The sequence below is a fragment of the Lissotriton vulgaris genome, chromosome 4_1, assembly GCF_964263255.1.
Source record: "Lissotriton vulgaris chromosome 4_1, aLisVul1.2, whole genome shotgun sequence".
Classification (NCBI taxonomy): domain Eukaryota; kingdom Metazoa; phylum Chordata; class Amphibia; order Caudata; family Salamandridae; genus Lissotriton; species Lissotriton vulgaris.
In genome coordinates this window covers 1,101,153,824-1,101,173,934 of record NC_141691.1, presented here as the reverse complement: position 1 = coordinate 1,101,173,934, position 20,111 = coordinate 1,101,153,824, and the positions used below count along the sequence as shown (strand labels likewise).

General features: G+C 44.8%; 1 protein-coding gene across 6 annotated transcripts in view; it reads right to left on the bottom strand.

Annotated features, from left to right (window-relative positions):
- The window catches only part of ELP2 (elongator acetyltransferase complex subunit 2), a 1,268,509-nt gene that overhangs the window by 1,195,027 nt on the left and 53,371 nt on the right, over positions 1-20,111 (bottom strand). For all 6 annotated transcript variants that reach the window (XM_086965323.1, XM_086965328.1, XM_086965324.1 and 3 more), the window contains exon 3: positions 19,242-19,320. In XM_086965323.1, coding sequence (XP_086821449.1) covers positions 19,242-19,320 — 79 coding nt within the window. The remainder of the gene's footprint in view (positions 1-19,241; positions 19,321-20,111) is intronic.

Below are 20,111 nucleotides of genomic sequence, written 5' to 3'. Positions count from 1 at the left end.
TCAGTCAATAATCTATCCTCCATAGGGGATGCTTCCGGGACTTCTGTGCCGTGTGGCAGTATTGACATAAGGGCGTGTCATATCGGTGTGTTTCGGAACATTTCTGTGGGGGCCAAGTCGTATTTCTGTTGAAGGTGCTCAAAGGTGACTCTCTCTCCTCCCTCCCACATATCCCCCACCGTGGATATCCCTATGTCATCCCATCTATCAAATCCCTTACTATTCCTAAGCTTTCCAAGCCGCTTCGTGTCCCATAGTGGAGTGAGCTGGGTCAGTACCCCTCTCCATCCCAGTTTTGCCTGTGTCGTGTGCCATAGTCCCAGCGTGTGGCGCACTGGACCGAACAGTGCCAAGGTCGCTTTTTGTCGTATTTGGGTGTAAGCATTTCTCTCATGCCCAGTTGCGCCCTGTCTGCCTTAAATGCCGGATCTGCCTGTGAATATAAAGCACACAAATTGCCTAAACCACACTTACTTAAACGAAAAAACGTTTTTAGGTTACAAAAATATGTATTACATTCCAGCCAGGCATGCCTATTCAATGCCAATTATTTAGACTTTTAAAGTATCTTTCACACAAATCTGCCTGTGAGACATGTACCCATTGATTAATTACTTTCAGTTGTGCCGCCCAATAATAAAGTTGCACATTGGGGAGCGCTATTCCCCCATCGTACCAACCACGCACTAGTTTAGTTTGCCCAAAACGCGCAGGCTTATTATTCCATAAAAGATTAGATACCTGTGTCGAAATCGCCTTGAAGTAAGACGGTGGCACTGGGTACGGTGTGTTCTCTAAAACATATAAAAAAACGGGGGAATGCCATCATTTTAAAGGGCGCTGCCTTCCCCAGCAAGGTCAATGGCAGTGACCCCCAAGTGACGTACGTCCCGCTTGAGACGGTCCAGTGGTGGTTGCAAATTTGTATGGAAAAATTCCTCTGAGTTAGCAGTGACACAAATACCCAAATATTTAAACGTGCTGTTCGCGATCTGTAGTGGACAATAGTCAGGGAAATGTGGCGGTGGGCCATGTAACACATACAGTAGTGATTTCAACCAATTTATGGTATAACCGGACGCCTTGCCATAAGCCGCACAGATATCTAGGAGGGCCAATATGGAGTGCCTCGGCGAGGCTAGATATAACAAGATATCGTCGGCGTATAGGGACACTCGATCTTCCCAGCTATCTTTCCATTTGAGGCGCCGTACCATTGGGTCCCATTGTATCCACACCGCCAATGGCTCCAATACCAGAGCAAAAAGTAACGGCGACAGTGGGCAGCCCTGTCACGTCCCTCTCTCCAAGGGAAAGTCCTTAGACATGTGACCATTGGCAGTAACATGGGCCATTGGCTTGGTATACAAAAGCTTAACCCAGGAATAGAACTGTGGTCCAAATCCTAAATGCTGCAACACTGCGAAAAGAAAGGGCCATTTGACCATGTCAAATGCCATATGAACGTCTAGGAACAGCGCCAGTGCTGGTTCCTGCACCTAATTAGCGCTCCAGAACACCTTGTAATCTCCTCAGGTTAAGAGTCGTGTTCCTGCCTGGCATAAAGCCCGATTGATCTGGGTGTATAAGTTTTGATAAATGTGAGGTGAGCCGATTTGCCAGCAGCTTTGCAAGAATTTTAGCCTCTGCATTTAGTAACATGATGGGCCGATAGGAGGTACACCGATCCGCAGGTTTCCCGGGTTTCAGAACCGCCACAATGGTGGCCGTTCGTTGGTCCAGCGGTAGTTCACCCACTCCTAGACTATCAGCATACATATTTAATAAATAGGGCGCTATGGAGTCCGCCGTCCTCTTATAAAGTTAGACCGGTACACCATTCGGCCCTACGGCTTTACCTGCGTGTAGTGCCTCTATGGCTGCCCTTAGCTCATCTATAGTAAGATCATCTTCCAGTTCTAGCGCCCCCTCTGGGGTTAGCTTAGGCATGCCAAGGTCTAGCACATATGACAGCGCCTCTTCCAGGGACATTTCGGAGTCTGATGAGTAGATTACCCGAAAGTGGCACGCCAGCGCGTCCACTATCATGTGTGGGTCAGTTGCCACCTGCCCCCCCTCTGTGGAAATTTGTGCAATCCACCTGTCGCTCTTTTCACGCCTATCCAACCATGCCAATAACTTCCCGGCCTTCTCACCTATGTCATACACTTTATGGCGAGTGGCCTCTGGTTGCTGTTGCGTTAATTCTGTGAGGCGTCCCTTATGTTGTTGCAACTTAGGGCGCAATTTATGGGCTGTAATAGGAGTTGGGTCACTAGCGTGTTGGGCCTCTGCTGTTTGCAGTTCAGACTTTAGAGTCCTCAGTACCTGTTGCCCTTCCCGTTTATGTGCTGTGATGGAAGCAATGGCCTGTCCCCTAAGAACTGTTTTGAACGCCTCCCATAGTGTGGTTGCAGAGGCAACAGACCCTACGTTGTCTTGGAAGTAGTGGCGTGTTACCTTTTTGAGTGCCTTCCTGATCTTGGGAACTTGCAGATAGCCCGGGCGTATCGGATAAATACGTCGCCGCTTTTGTTGATGATAAGTGTAGCGGAGCAGCAGTGGGGAATGATCCGAGATACCCCGGGGCCAATTTCTATATCCTCTATATTTTTAAGGCTACCCAGCGAACCTAGAAAATAATCAATTCTTGTTAGACTATTATGGACACTTGAGTGATATGTGTAATAACGTTCTGTTGGGTGGTGTTTCCTCCATATATCCGTAAGACCCATTGCTTCTATAAAGCACTTCAATTGCGATATTCCTGTAGTTCTCGCTTTCAGAGGAAATCTATCTAAGGATTCATTCATAATAGCGTTAAAGTCCCCGCCAATAAGTCCGGCAATCCGAGTAGATACACACTGAGCTCCGGGAGAGTCACTGAATGCAACGCCGATACTATATTTAGGGGTCGTCCCTCCCACTGTGTAAAAATGGCAGCAAATCTCCCTGACCCCTCCGTTTTGACATCTGATATTATCAATGGGAATTGCTTCTTAACCAATATACCCACCCCTCTGGATCCAGACGTGAAGTCAGAGTGTACCACCATTTTATATCCCCATCTGTCCAAAGCTTTACTGGAAGAACCTGTAAGATGTATCTCTTGCAGTAACACCACTGCCGGGCCACCCCTTTTGATACATTGCAGCACGAGGCCACCCTTTATTTTATCGCCTAGGCCACGTACATTCCGCGTGAGGAGGGAGAGAGTTGGTATCGTGGGGGGGGGACCTCCTGTCGACTGAGCCTGTAGTGTGTCACCCATTTTCATACTCAAGGGACCCGGTGGCGCTAGGGCCCTTTCCCGGTGTTGAACTTGTGTGCCTTATCGTGCCTGCCATGACTGCTGAACTAATTATCTACATAATTGTGATAGAAACATCATACCACATATCCAGTAACCATACCCTCCCTCTTGCCTCCCTCCCTGCCTCCCTGCCATGCGGACCCAAAACTGCCCGCCACCCCAACTCAGCAGAGTGCTTGGAACCCCATCCCCGTATCTTTACTTGCATGTGTGGGAGCGGGAAGTCCGAGGAAGTCCGTATCTTCCCCATGCCCCAGAGTTCTGAACCATCAGTTTAATTGTCGTGGTCGTAGTGCCGAGGTGGGCCAAAACTTACATCAGTGTACACCCTCCATATATGGAGGAGGTGAGCCTCAGAAGAGCTCATTCTCCTGCCTCCTTCTGTGATTGTTCATCTTCCCCTCCATGTTGCTCAACAGCCCCCGAATCACCTTCTCTCACCAGACGTCGTCGTCTCATCTGCGCTTTTCCGGGCCTCTCCGCCGTTTGCCACCCTTCCAGCCAGTCATGAGTCTCCTCCAGCGTGTCGAAAAAACAGGTTTTTCCGTCAGCAACTACTCGGAGCTTTGCCGGGAAGAGCATGGGGTATGGTAGTTCACGGGCCCTCAGTGCCTTCTTGAACTCGAAGAAATTCCTGTGGCGTGCCGAAACTGCCAACGTGTAGTACGGGAAGAATGAGACTACAGAGTTTTGCACTCGGATGGGCGGTGCCAACCTGGCCGCTTGAAGAATGGTGTCTCTGTCATGAAAATTGAAGATAAGGGCCAGTACCGGACGTGGGGGGGCTCCAGGCTTTGGCCTGCCACCCGGCACCCTATGTGCCCGTTCCACTGAAAAGAAGGCTGAGAGTCTTTTAGGCTGCAAGCCTGATTTTATGAGGTCTTCAAAGTAGAGGTCCATAGCGGACCCCCTTCCGACTCCCGAAGCCCCATAATTCGAACATTATTACAACGGGAGCACCCTTCCGAGTCGTCCAGTTTCTCCGCCATACGCTTGTTATCCACCTCCAACTGCATCACCTTCTTGATCAGGAGTGTGGAGTCTTTGGAGAGAGCCATAGTCCCCTGTTCCACCTCTGCAACTCTGGCAGACATTTTCTGAAAATCCGCTCTTAGGAACGTAACATCTGTTGAGATGGAACCCACCGTAGTTTGCACTTTATGGAGGGCAGCCATGATATATTCTAGTGTCACCTTAGGGCCGCCATCATCATCTTTGTCTTTTTCAGTCTGCCCTTTACGTTCTGGTAACTGAGGGAAGTCTTTAGTGTATGCAAATTGATCCAGCTTGCCTTGCTGGTTCGTGCGGGACCCCTTGCCACTCATTGTCTGTCCCGTCCTTCTGATCAAGATATACGATGATTGCGCTGGGGGCCTCCAATCGGCAGTACTGAAGAGATCTCATGTCCGACACTGCGTGTTATTATTGTGTGTTGCACTGTCCGTCGTCGCACCAGCGCTGCCACTGGGGGTGGGGGGAGCAAGGGTATCGCAGGACAGCTAAAAGTATTCTTGCACCGAATATACCTCTCCCAGTTGGATCTACGCCTCTGTTTTCCCTAGCCGGCCTTAGCTTGCTGCCACCCTGTATCCTCGTGGCCTCCAAACACTGGTCACTCAGCCTCGGGGCTAGCTTGATAGGTGCTCTTAATTACACCGCCAATCGCAGTGTTTCTCAGCCCCTTGCCCTTTACTGCACCCGGACAGTGTCCGCCGGCTCCCCCACCGGGTTCTTCAATAAGAGGGCCCTCTACCCAGCCCAGGCCAATTAAGTCTATGCTGTACGGCACTTGAGCAACAGCTCGATGTGTGTGCCTGCCCCTGCGGTGCTTTCACTGTTCTGGCCACTGCCGCCATATCCTATCGGCTGTGTCATGGCGGCTTCGCTTTTGTGTGCAATCAGCCCGGTCTTCTCACCCGACACGGGCCTTATTCATCAGTGCTCCAGGGGGGGGGGGGGGGGGGGGGGACTCCGATCTCCTACCGTCCCAGTCCCAGGGGCAACAAGCGTCCCCTCCGGCACTGTTGTCCGCCAATACTCGGCTTGCGAGCACTCGCCACCAGCACTCCGGTCCTTGCAGCCAGTCACAAGGCTTTTCCGTGGACCAGCCTTCCAAATTTAGTCCCCGGCTGCTGCTTAACAGGTAGGCCGCAGTCTGCCTTCTCCTGCTGCTCGCGCTATTGTCCTCAATTGTGTTGTGGCGGCTTCGATTGCATGTGTAGTTCGCCCGGCCTTCTTACCTGTCACGGGCCCTGGCCCCCGATGTTCCGGAGGGTGGAGGGGGACTGGGGAGGGAGGGTGGAGGGGGACTGTGGGGGAGGGGGGGGGGGGGGGACGGGAAATCCAAACTCCATCCATCTCCAGCCCCAAGGTGGCAGGCAACTTCTTCGGCACAGTAGCCTGCCTATTTTCTGCCCGCCGGGTCTCACCGCCACAGTCCGGTCCTCGCAGCACGGGCCAGCCACCAAAATTTAGTCCACGGCTGTTGCTCACCCTGGTAGGCCGCAGTCCGCCTCTCCCTGTAGCTCACCCTAGCGCCATCCAATTTTCACCGGCGCTGGGTCGCGAGGTTCTGCTCCGTCTCGGCCATCTTATTGTAGGTTCTGGGTACAATTTTAATTACGGATTAATTAGCGGATTTCTGGGGAGACGATCCCGCCCTCGGAGCCCTTTTAGGCTGCAGCCATCTTGCTCGGCTGCTCGCCACGCCCCTCCACAAAGTTTTTTTTTTTTTTTTACAGTGACAGCCTTCGTACTATGCAAACAACGCTATCATCAAAAGGGAACAAGGTTGACCCATAGAGATTTTAAAAAGACCATTCAAATAAAAATTTATAATTCAACAGTATTACTTAGTCTTTTCCTTAGGTAAAATACTCTCTTTAAGAACATGGCAAGTCTCCATATGGCGTGATCATTTTCTAATTGATGTAGTTTTAAAAAAGCGGGGCAACACGGTCTTAGTCCATAAGCTTTTACAAGCGGGACCAGCAACACTTTTCTCAATTCAGAATAAAATTTGCAGAAAAAAACAGTATGGATTGTAGACTGGCATGAGTGGTAATCACATGGACACAGTTCGAGATGTCTTGACCAATCGTTCAGTTTGGGCCACAAAACCATTCTATGAAATATATTTAACCTGCATCTAATCAATACCATTCTATCAAATGTAGCAGGAACATATGACGAATAAGGCTCCATTCCAAAAGAAGTTACAATAATTTGATGCTGGTTAACAGTAGGTTTAGTGAGTTCGCTAGACAATCTGGCCTCTTCTAGCATACCTAGCCCCTCCCTTTATAATGCTTCCAGCGTGATTTTCTGCATGGAGCTAGGGTTTGTGAAGTACTCTGTGTGGCCCAAATCGGTCATAAAGTCCCGCACGTATCTAATCCATGGTATTTTTTGCACTCCGTCAAGTTGGAGGCAATCAGCAATAATATTTCTATTTAACTGTGTTTGTTCCTTAACCCAAACATTATGCTACAATAGTATTGGTTCTATCTTAATTAAATTGGATAAAAAAGAAAGGCCCAACTTTTCGTGGCAAATAAAAGCTGACGTACTCCAGGGAAAAGACAGAATAAATCTTAAAAAAGAATTCTCCACTTGCTGCAGCTGCGTTGTGTTTGTTAAACCCCAAACCCCTGCTACATACATCGTGGAGCTGATACACCTCGCTTTATAAATTTGGTTCAGCTCCGAAGGGGGTTTCTGGCCCAGTTTCTTAGAAAACCCCATCAGGGCGCTCAAGGTCCGGATAAGAGTCAGTTTTTTAGCAGTTATGGTTTGGGCGCACAATTAGTTTTGATTAAACAAAACGCCCAAGTACGAGAAACTCTTGGTTGAATTTAGTTTCTGCCCCTCTACAAAGATATCTTCCGCTTGCTTGGGTCTATGACCATATCTCATTAGGTATGTCTTAGAGATGTTGATACTAAGGCCTAGATCCTTCATAAAAACAAAGAATCCGTTAAGGACCTTTTGGAGGGCAACTTGAGTTCTCGCCAGCATAACTGCGTCATCCGCATAAAGAAGTAACTGGATGGGCTGACCGGAAACATAGGGAAAATCATGTGTAGTTTTTGTTAGTGCTTCCCCTAATCCGTTTGTATACAAATTAAACAGAAAGGGGGCGAGCACGCAGCCCTGGCTCACCCCCCTTCTAACTGGAAAGTTGGCTGTATGTTCCCCTCCTATTCAATAACGCACACTAGCCTTTACGCTGTCATAGAGATTTCTTAGAAAAAGAATAATTTGGGGATCCACTTTCAAGTCCTCAAGGATATCCCATAATCTTACATGTCTCACTGAATCGAAGGCAGCAGTTAGGTCAACAAAGACAATGTATAATCTACTATTTTTAGCTTTTGTATATTTTCCTATGAGTAGGGATAATTTTAAGCACTGCTCTATGGTTCCAAGCCCCTTTTGAAAACCATATTGTAGGTCAGTTAAAATTTTATTTTCTTCTGACCATTCCTGCAAACGTTCTAAAATCACTCGCTCCGCCACTTTTGCCATTGAGTCTAATAAGGAGATAGGTCTATAGCAGCTCGGATTCGGACGATCTCCCTTTTTAAAAATCGGTACTATTAGTGACCTACCCCAGCTTTCTGGCAGTTTTGTTTAACAGCTTGCGTTTAAAACCTGCGTTATAATGGGTCCACATAGTGTGACATTGAATTTAAACAAATCTATCGGGATGCCGTTCGGGCCGGATGCTTTGCCGGACTTACTCTCAAGCAAAGCTCTAATCACTTCATCTAAAGTGAAATTTAAATTCAATTTAGGGTGGTCGTTCTTTAATTATTCGACAGGTGTAGTATGTGTAGCATTAGTGCCATTGTATAACTGAACAAAGTGGGTTATCCACACCTCCTCTGTAATAGAAATAGCTATTGATGGACCTCCTAGTGTGGTTAGGAATGGTAGCTTCACCGCCCTCCAAAAAGCTGCACTATCCTTCAGGACTGCCGCTGTATGTAGGGCTTCCCATGCTTCGTTTCTCAAGGTATTCTTCCTTTCCCTTAGAGCCTGCCGATATTCCATCCTTGCAAGTCTGATATTTTCCACTATTCTTGGATGCCTATGTAATTCTAATTTTAAATTACAGTAAGCTTTGGTACATCTTGAATTAAACCAGCCTGAATCCTTGTTTTTCTTTCGATACTGCACCACTAATAAGTTCTTAGGGGGTTCTGATATTTCCGCATAAGATGTAACTATACTTTCTGCCGGTGCTATCTTGGACAGGCAGGTTTCGATTGCTGTCTTACAATTAACCAGAAGAGATCTAGTTATATCTGAGGGATCCACTGTTGCCCATTTGAGTGTGTACCCAATTCAATTCAATTCAATTCAAAAATACTTTATTCGGATTGCAAAAAACCCATAAAAGTCACACATTACATAGAAGTACATTTTAAAATAATTACGCAATTTCCATAAATAGTTAAAAACTGCAGTTGTTTTTCAAGCATTAATGTAAACAATCAAAATCAGTTATTAAAGTGCATTCCGATTTACTAAAGTGCTATTGCAAGGGAGACTTTAAGGCACATAAGCATTTCAGGGAGATTCCATAGATTTCCGTGCAGAAAAGATGACTTTCAGAAATGAGCTTGCACGAAAAATCAGTTCATCATTTTCTAATTTTAAAAGCATGAAATACGATTGAGTCAGGGAAACTGGTCTTTGTTTTTTAAAATATGGAACTAAAAACCACTTGATGTATTTCATAAAGAATTTGCAATGAAAAAAGAAGTGTAAGTCATTTTGTCTACTGTGTCCATCGCAAGGGCAGGGGCGTGACTCATTTCCAGAATTCATCGTGCTGTGGCCCATTGGAAAACAGAGTGAATATTTTATGATTCCAGCTCTTAGGCGATATAGTAACGACCTTTCCCAGTTGGTCATAGGGAGTCTTAGATATAAAGGGATTTGTTGTGGAGATAAGTCGTTGTTTATGTTGTTCACATATGATTTGACACTTTGTTTTTGCAATTCTATCTCCAACCTCTTTTCCCTGAAGAGGGCATAGAGTTCAATTTGTATATCTTTTTTGTCCGTGCTCTTGATCTGGGAAGGATCGTTAAAAAGATGGATTTTGCCAATACTGTCTAGGCTTTCCTTTGTCGCCCGGAGCCACGGGATGCTCATACCTTTGTCACAGGTTAGACATTCAGACACAATTTCCTGTGTTAAGGTAGCACGGTCATTGGCCCAAATGGCCAGCCAAAATATTACAGGTCGCGTGGCAATAAAGTCAGTTATGTAAGGCAATTTGAGTTCAGCATGGCAAATGTACCCGGAAGAAGAGATTGGGGCTCCAAGCAGTTTTCTGCATAACCGGTTTTCTTCTGTCTGCAGGCTAGATAGTCTCACTATCCCCCAAATCTCAGCGCCATAGGTTGCTACCGGGACACATTGCAGTCTATATATTTTCACAATTGCCTTAGTTGTTTCTGACCTCTTTGGCCGAGGCAAGGCAAGGATTGAGTTTATGGCCTTTGAGAACTTGCCTGTGGCGTGGGCGAGGTGCCCACTCCACAGGCCGTTCGCAGCAAAGACCATACCTAAGTAGGGGAATGATTTGGTAGAGTGCAACTTCTCTTGACCAATCGAGATGGAGTTGAGTTGTTTGGCCCCTGGCCCACAGGTCATAATAAACGATTTTTTAAAATTCACCTTCAAGTCCAGGTTCCCCATAAAATGTGCAAAGCTCTTAACCAGGGCACGAAGGGCATTCGGTGTTAGGCCCATAATCACCGCATCGTCGGCATACAGGAGTGCGGGTAGCAGGTTCCCTTGGATTTTCGGGACATCAGTTATCGTCTTTTTCAGGGAGTCACTCAATCCATTTATATAGATGATAAACAGCAGGGGTGCTAAAACGCACCCCTGTCGGACGCCTCTTTCTACCTTAATTGCCCCTGAGGTTTCGCCCTCCATTCCAATTCGTACCTGGGCTTTAGTGTCCGCGTGTAGGTAGGCTAGGAAATGTACCAGGGGTTCATCAAGGCCATAGGAGAGAAGTGTCGCCCACAGTTTCGACCTATTCACTAGGTCGAATGCGGACGACAAGTCCATAAAAGCTAGGTAAATGGGAGAAGCCCTGGCTATGGTGTATTTGCCTATTATAAGATTGAGATTCAGGCATTGTTCTGTTGTCCCGACCTTGCTTCTGAAGCCCATTTGACATCTGTCCAGCACCCCTGTTTCTTCGGCCCAATCGTTCACTCTATTGTACAGCACCCGGCCCAAAATTTTCAGGGTGTTATCTAAGAGTGAGATGGGCCTATAATTAGCAGGGTCAGATCTTTCACCTTTTTTGTAGATAGGCACTATTGTGCTTGTGGACCAGGTGACAGGGATGGCGCCCATCGGTAAACAGTTGAAAACATTGACCAGAATAGGCCCCCAAAATTCTGGTTTGTGTTTAATTAAGTCAATTGGGAAGCCATCCGGCCCTGGCGCCTTGTTCCCGAGGCTTTGATTGATGGCCAGGACGACCTCCCCCAGGGTTATATCTAGTGGGCTCAGTTTGCCATAATTGTGATCTTCTGTAGGAGCAGTAGGGTTAGCATATATTTTGGAGAAATGTTGCTCCCAATGCTGGCTTGAGATGGTGCAGCTAATTGGTGACAACTGTTTCCCCATGTCCCGCATCTTCCTTACAGCGGGCCAAAAGGTTGCACTATTTCCCACAGCAGCGGAGACAATTAGTTCATTCCAATGTTCCTCTACCATGGTGGCCTTCCTTGTCCCTATAGCTGTTTTATAGGCTTGCCTGGCGGACCGTACATCTACTTGGCTCCTCGGTTTAGAATTTAGCGCCTTACGAAGAGCCTTATTTGCCGCTGAACAGCAACTGTCGAACCACCTAGGCTCGTCATTATTTTTCCTGTAAGGGACTGTCAGAAGAGTCTTAATACCATGACACAGATTTGCAAAGTCTTTGATTATCCTATGGTGGTTCCCATCGGTAAGTGAGCATGAATCAACTATTGGTTGATGGTTGCTTATAATTATGTTCATAATGCATCCGCAGTCCACCCCTTTCCACTTTAGCCTTAGGTTATCAGTTGATGGCACGATATCTCTTGCTCCCAAGGTGCGGGGGGTGCTTGAATCTGGCCCAGTCTTAAGCTGAGTTCCAATGCATTATGGTCTCCAAAGGCTGTTTCTACAACTCCTGCTTGGGTAACTTTATCTAATAATTCCACAGACGTGAAGATGTAATCTACCGTGCTGGAAAAATCTCTCCCTCTGAAAGTTGGGATATATGTAGTTTCACTATTTTTGCATGTGTCCATTATATTCAATAGGGTGTGTGTATTTATAAAAAATTTCAGTTCGTTCCCGCGTTTGGTGGCCCTATCTGATTGATTTGTACCTGCTTTGGTTTTCGCTAGTTTGGCATTAAAGTCTCCAGCTAGGATAATCCCATTGTTTGCACGGTTGTTGGCTGATTCGGTTATTCTTGTAATGTTCTCGAATAACTCTATATAGTTCCTATTAGGGGTCGAGTGAAAATCGTTATTATAAAAGTTAATCAAGTATAACGATGACCTACATGTAAACTCGATTATTTGAATATTTGGGCTTTTAGTTGGTATTGATTTGATAGCCCCCCCTAGAGTTATTCTGAACCCAATCAGCAGGCCTCCCACGGGGCGTCCGAAAACTGACTTTTGTGCACAAATGCTATAACATTCAAAACCCTCTATAACTGTCTCAGAAGTAGCCCATGTCTCTTGTAACATTATTATGTCTCTGTTAGATATGAATTTTAACCATTCCTGGTCCAGCACCCGTTGTTGGAGTCCGGCTACATTCCAGCTGATGATCTTTAATACGCTATTAGGGTTTTTATGAGAGTAGGGATCTGAAGGGTTGGATGTTACAGGCCCTTTAGTGTTACCAACTACTTGATCTTCTCTTGCTGGTGACAACCTCGAGCAATTTTGGGCCAGTTGTGTACTTGATCTCTCCTTATCGTGCACCTCTATGTTTTTAGTGAACTCAATGGGGCAACCCTGTTTTGTTCCCTCCAGTTCAATGTTCAGTGACCGAGGTGATGGTGGGAGTCAATCAACCATCTCGAGGCTGCTGAATCTATTGAAAACTGGTATTCCCCAGTAGGCATCTCTGCTTATTGTGTTTCTTTGAGGATATCTATGGTTATCTTGCCCCCACTCACCCCAGTTGTTTCCCGCGTCTTTTTGCCCCACCTGGCGCCAGTTTCCCTCAAAGGCATGGTCGTACTGGTTGAACCTGTCAGAATTCCTAGATGGGTAGAAGAAAGAGAGGTGCCTTGTTTCTATACCTTCACTGTACCCCTCACTTCTCCATGAACAAATATGTTCTACCGTGCGTGGGTCATCAAGTTAACAATCACACAGTCGCCATGTGTTTTCTGTGTTTCGCGGCAAACATAATGTGTACCCATTATGTTTGTCCAGAGCCATTTCACCCGCTTCCTCTTTATCCTTGTTTGTATTAGATACCTTCTTTACCAGTAGAGTAACAGCCAAGTGTAGCCGGAAGTGATCACTTAAGGATTTCTGATCAACCCCAAAACGAAGTAATCTTAAAACATGGTTATTGGAGACTAATATATAATCAATTATAGAGGCACCTCTTCCATTATAGGTGTAAGGCATCATTACTGGGGGCTCCACAAGCTCATTCGCAAAACCTAGGTCAAATGTAGCTAAGACTTCCTTAAACAATTCTCCCGCCATGGAGTGACAGAAATGGCTTTGTTGAGTTGCTTCCTCATATAAATGACCACACAGTCTCCTATTCTCAATGGAGCACATTGCACAATTAAAATCGCCCATCATAATTATCGCAACATTTGAAGGGCTAGCCTTACAAATTGTGTGTAGCTCTCTACTTAAATTTTTTTAAACCAGACAAAGTTCTGTTGACATCACATTATTATAAAAATTCACTAGTATTATACATTGATTCATAAGTATGGACACCTTAATTATCTGATAAAAGCTGCTACTCAAAAAAGCCTGTATTTTAACAGTTACCAACTTATTAGAAATATACAGGCTCAGGCCACCCTTAAGCCTGCCCCCCCGGCCTTTCACAGATGGTGTATGGAAAGTTTTGAACCCATTAATATGGATTTGCCCACTAACCCAGGTTTCCTGTAATCCTATAATATCTCTATCCCAAATGTACTTATGCCATTCTGGGTTATCTATTTTTTATTGCAATCCTGCAATGTTCCAGGAGATAATATCGCAGAGGGGCATTTCACCGTACACAGGCGGTAAAAGTGACGTGTTCCTAATGATAATACTAACCCCAGTATAGGGAAGTTCAAATGATTGCGAAGTAGGAGCAGTTTTAAGAGTGAAGGAAACCTTGTTGCCATCTTCTTGACCCTTCACTCGCTCAACCCCTGATCTTACAAACTCGCTGCCTTCTAACCCCATGTTACGCAACCCAGATTGTGAGCGATCCTCCCCAAAGGTCCTTACTGCCTCAATATTCTCTGCGGGATGATGTACCCCCGCATTCAGTCAGTCTATTTACCCCAGGGAGCTTAAGGCTTCAAATTGATTGCTAGTTGGAATATTGAATCTATGTTGAAAACCTCCAAAACAGTTCTCGGTCTCCCTCTGATACTGTAGGCGCCTAGGGGGTTGATAGAAAAAACCCAGTGGTAGGACATTTATACCCCTTGAAGAGACATAACTAGATCCAACTCTCTCCAGAATGGTTTTAATCAGGTTGGGTGAGACAAAAGATAACACTATACAATCGCCGGGCAAGGATTTAGCTGATCCTCCTACCCAGGCAATTTGCCTGGCCATTTTAAACTCAGCGAACAGAGTGCTAGAAAGTCCCATCCTTGCCCCAAGGAAATGTAGGGCCTTGTTTCTCAGGGTTTTCCAGTGTTCAACTGTTCCATTTGGGAGTGGGGGAACATTCGCTAAGATAATGGTGTATGGAGTTGTTTCGGACGGGAGGGACAAGTTCCTAGATTCTGGTGGACATTCCTGTCTTGATGTTAGGCTGCCTGCTATAGCTGGAGGGATATTCACCATATTGCTGGTCGGCATAGAGTTCTCCGCCAGCCGCCCTCTCTCTGACCCTGGCCCTGGTGATATGTTTTGCCTAATCAGGATTGACTGCACTTGGTTAAGAGAGGTATTAAGGGCTCTTACTCTCAACGACTCTGATCTAGTCCGAGCATGCAAAGTGTCATAATCTGGCTGTGTCTGCTGATGACTTACCACCCCTTATCATGGCTCGCTAAAGCATGGTTGCCTTGTATTGCTGTTTTTGAGCTCAAGAGGGCTGTTTGGCTACAGCTGGTACACACCACCGGGTTAGTATTCCAAGAGCTCTCCAGTGATGCCAACCTGTCGTTATTTTGTGAGAGCATTTGAATTTAACGGGTCCAGCATAAGTTCCACTGTCGATTCAATTTTTACCAGAAAATCCTCCCACCCAGATTCAGATTGTGGTCCTGGCCATAAACTATCATCACCACTTATAGTGGGGACCTGCTCTTGGTTAGATGTTCTTATTTTATTTAAACCCTGACCCCTTTTTAGGTGGGGGCGTAGGTCAGTTATACTCAGTGGATTTAGCCTTTTGGCCTCTAGTGGTCGCATTTGGCCTGGGCCTCTTAGTACCAGGCACTGGGTTCTCTGTTGGAGCTACATCCTTCTCTGTTGGAGCTGCATCCTCTGGGTCCTCTGCAATAGATTGAGACATTACAGTTATACATGGATTGCGATCATTACTATTGTGGGGGATTACAATTGCGGGGGGATTGCCACCGATCCTACTTTGTGATTTTGTGGTTCCAACGAGTGTCTGCGTAGTTAGCTGAAATTCCTGAATTAACGCCAACTCTGCCCTTGCTAGGAACGCATCTAAGGTTCCCACCACCCCGCGGAAAATTTGCCCCTATTCATTATAAAAAAATCCTTCACAATAGCTTTAAGAAGGGAAGGGAAAACAAAAACACGACACTAGACACTTTAAAAGCGATTAACAGCCACAGAACCCAGTCTTCGGTTGCTGGCCAAGCTCCTCAAACCAAGTCCTGGACTCTAACAGAATTGGTCTGTTTTCAGTATTCGCTTGATACACTTGAACACAGACCATATGAATGGGAAAACACTTGCAACAGTACCTTCTGATTCCTGGGCTGCACAAAATGTTCAGTCCAGCAAGTATTTCAAAGACTAAAGGGGGGTGGCCCAGTCCGGCCACTGACGGTCCCTGACGGCCCGCGTCCCGCGCTGGGGGTGTGCTTGTGATCCTTGTAGAGCCTCCGGGCGCAAGCAGGCGCGTCAGAACTGCGCCGCAGGTCTCAAGGGGCTGCTGGGAGTTGAAGTCTTTATCCCGCGTTGGCTGTTTACCTCACGGCGTATAGGAAGAAACTTAGCCGTTCCAGTCACGGCGCAACACCAGAAATGCAGGCCGTTCCCCTCACGGCGTCCGAGATTAAGGAAAAGGCAAGTGTTGCACGTCCCGTGCTACGGGATGCGCTTGTGATTTTTGTAGCGCCTCCGTGCGCAACCTGTCACGTCAGAAGTGCGCCGCAGGTCTCAAGGGGCTGCTGGGAGTTCAAGTCTTTATCCCGCGTTGGCCGTTAACCTGACGGCGTATAGGAGGAAACCCAGCTGTTCCCCTTACTGCGCGACAACAGAAATGCAGGCCGTTCCCCTCACGGCGTCCGAGATTAAGGAAAAGGCAAGTGTTGCACGTCCCCAAATACCAAATAGAGAATTTTTGCGATTCATTATTTCGTAATCACAAACACCAAGGTACAAATGTATCTGACACATTTTGCGATTCCTGGTTTGCGACCCACTGGAAATCGCAAAAATCACAGGGATGCAGCAGACCACTATTCCTATGATTGCTTTTAAATAACGCAATTCATCTTTTTTTTTTTTTAACGCAGCACTTTTTCTTCAAAGGAAAACAAGATGTGTTTAGAAAACGAAAATTATATTAAACAAGCTTTCTTTTCATATTTTTTAAAGCGTAGGCAGTGGTCTGTGGGACTAATACCTGCTCCTAAAACATATTTTTTCTACTTACTCACTCAAAACCTTCCCATTTGTGAATGGTTTATCACCACTTTTAAAATGGTAGAAAAGTATTACTGTTTGGCGACCGGAATTTGGTTGCACAACAGCAATACATTCCATAACGATTCAGTATTTGGAAGGGACGCCTTAAACACGCCCCTTTCAAATACTGAATTGCAAACACAAATTGCGATTCGGTAACATGTTACCGAATCGCAATTTGTGTTTTGCACATATTTAAAAGCATTATTGCGGTCGGAAACAGCTGAATGCTTGATACATGTTGCCCGTCGTTTTTTTTTTTGTCACCACTGCCACTGATGATAGGCATTTGCTAGCCTCATTCTATGCAACGTTTTATGTTGCGTTCTTTTAAATGATTTACATTCTTGGCAGCTGGGACTTCTGCAGTTGTGTAGGCCCCCCACAACATAGAGGCCACTGCTATGCCCCACTATGCTATGCCCCTTAGCAATGCTTGGAACTTCTGAGAAGCATTCTGCACTAACAATCTTTGCCCACTATGCACCTCCAGAGTCTGACTAACTGCAAAAAAGCCTTGGTCTTGCTTCAGAAAGAACAGTCCCGTTTCAACTGCCAACCAGGTCCTCTCTGAATAGGAAAAGCACAAAGAGTTACAGTGAGCTTGGGACCGCATCTGGGAATACCCGTCGCAATTACGATGTCACACTGAGAAAAGCATAGATAGGTGAAATGCTTTAACTATTCTCAGCCACTCGTAATTAGTCCAAACAGTGGCTTGGCTATAGTTGAATTATATGTGTCTGTCCAGAGATGTGACAAACAGTTTAGTTGAATCTAGGAGATGATGAAAATGAAGAAACTGACATGTTTGCCTACCAACTGCCAAAATGTATTTCCTGCAAAATGACTACTAATGGTTGTTTACCTGCCCTAGGAATTTTTAAAACTCATACAACAACCTCAATTTGTATTTATTTGGATATAATCATTTTCGTTTGAACCAGAGGAATTGCAGCAGGGATGTGGAGTTCCTATAGCCCGACGCCCAGGACATATTGTTTGGGGTCAAGGGCAACCAGTTTTAATGTGTATTTAGTCCTTGGGACAAGTAGGCCCAACCCACTGCAGCACAAAGCCTTTGGCTGCCAGTTTGCAGTACCATATTAAGGATCAGGAGAGGGTACTGCCTGTAGTTACATTAATATTTGTGTGCATGTGTTAATGCTGTTCAAACTTGTATTTATGGTTTATTAATTGAAAGTCTTTATTATTAGGGTGAGCGCTCTAAGTAAATATACGTTGTGACTGCACTACTGACAGTGGTTCCAGTATGAACCTATGTACACACGGTTTCAAAATTTAGCAACATGAGGCTATGCATGATGCTCACAGAATGCTCTCTGTTTAGATGTAAATATTTGCAGAAGCTTGATAGCAAGATTCATGTTTCTTTGCTTTCAATATAAAATGATCCTAAAAAATGAAAGTAGGGAAAAAAAGATTTTGCTAAACTACTGTAAAATTTTAGGTACCATTTCTTTGCAGCATCATTTAGAAAAATGTGTTGATGCATGCTAGTATTTCCCAAAAACATTCCTCTTGAAAATTTGTGTAACCAGTTTCAATAAGATTATGAGAAACAAAAATAAACAAGCCTTGGCAAAGCCAGTAGGGCTGACATTGGTGGTCAGCTTTTTAGTTTTGGCAATGCGTGACATGTTTTGGCATGGCTTTTGTAAAACCTTATTGATGTCAGAGATGCCGGGCCCTCACCATTATAACAAACATTGGCAAACGCAAAAATTATTTTTGGTCTCAAAAAAGCACACACTACCACATTAGTTACTGGCACTGAACAAAACTACTTTGTGTACCAATATGCTCCTTGTGAAAGAGAAGAATGCTGTCACTCACAGTGAAGCCAGCCGATTCAGAGAGAGAGAGAATTTTAGTAAACACAAAAGGTCATGGTTAACGGCAGACCAAATTAGGGGCCCAATTCTTAAAGAAAGTCTCAAAAGTGCACCTTTGGTATTTGGCTTCCGTGAACTCACAAGAATTTACATTAGTAGAGCAAGAAATTGTACTTCTACAAAATATTTGTGAACTGCATTTTAGCATGAGCAAATATGCATGTGTAGATTTGCTCATGTGAAAACCTGGATGTTTGAAAGTTCATTTTCCCTCCATCTACTTTTTTCCCAACTCCAAGGAGTACATTTCTAACATTTCTCAGTATGGGAAAGATTAGAGAAGATTTGTTGAAAAACCTTACAACATGCAAGTTAGTAGGTTTGCACAGACTTAAAAGGGCAATCCAACCCTGGAATTACTGCTTACCACCATCTTCAGTCCCAGTATGTAGATCTGTGGAAACGTGGCAACATAATATGATTACTAATATTCAAACACTACTATGGTATATGCCCTGGCATAATCAGAGAGGCTATATAAGAGCTCTTATATAATGAGATTGCTGCCATAATTTGTGGCAGCGCTACATGGCACCAAAGGGACAAGTGGATTTTGTTACAGGACAGGTAGATTTATGAAGCAACCTGACCCATGGACAAGTAGATATTTTAATAAATTCCACATCCCTGATTTTAAATGCATTATGCATCAATTTTACGAATGTGAAAGTCCATCATGTGCTTACACATTCGTTGTCTAAAGTGGGAGCTCCAGCTACTAAAAAAGGCCGTAATTTGGTAAGTGCCTGAAGAGAATAGGGAGATAAGAGCGAAAGAGAGAGAGACAACAAGCCCTTAAGGGAAAAACAATCAAGAGAAGTCAATGCAGACAGTATTACTTAAAGAAAAAATAAAGAAATGCAAAATATGTAATATGTAACTCACTGTAGTCAAGTTTCTTTATCCACTGCACACAATTCACCCTTCCTGTGTGACCATTTAGCAGCTCAATCACTGACTTTTCCTGATGAAACAAAGAAACAAAAGAAACCATTATAACAACAAGTCACCTAGGTCTTGGAATTAGCATTAATAACATGATAGCAATAATACAAAGAAAATCATCTTTATCATATGGAGTATTTAAACTCCCACTCATTGGCTCTACAGCGACGCTTTTATCTTTGTGTGTGTTGAAATCACACAGGAATCAATGTAGGTCAAATTGTAGATTTAATCTCCAGCACAGCATTTACAACTCTTCTGCTTCAGGTCCAGATAAGAACTCCCTTCAGTCTTTTACACCTTCTAGAATCCAGAATCATAACATGGTGTGGAGGCAGGTATCTGAAGAACCTCATGATGTCATGCAAGCAGATATAAATAAATATATAGAAAACAAGATACAGAATGTAACATATCCCTCTTTTCCATAAAATAAACATAAAAATTCAAACATAGTCTCTAAACTTGCTTGGTCTATTTTTAACACAGACGTTTTGTTTGATCCTTGAGGCAACAGTGTCATAATCATTCTGTCCTGAAATATAAGAACTAGATTTATATCTAGAACTATCATCATGGACAAAATTATTACACTTAGCAATTCTCCTTACATTCCACAATTTTCCATCTTGGGTAATTACAGAATTACTAAAGACTTTTTTGATTTGAATAGGTCTACCAAACTTACATGAGCCTTTAGTCATTAAACCTGGTCTCATAATTCTATGTCAGGACCGGAGGCTTCGGATTATGCTTTTCTTCGTTCGCTTTATTACAAATACAGAAAACACAGCAGCCTTAGAAAAGCTC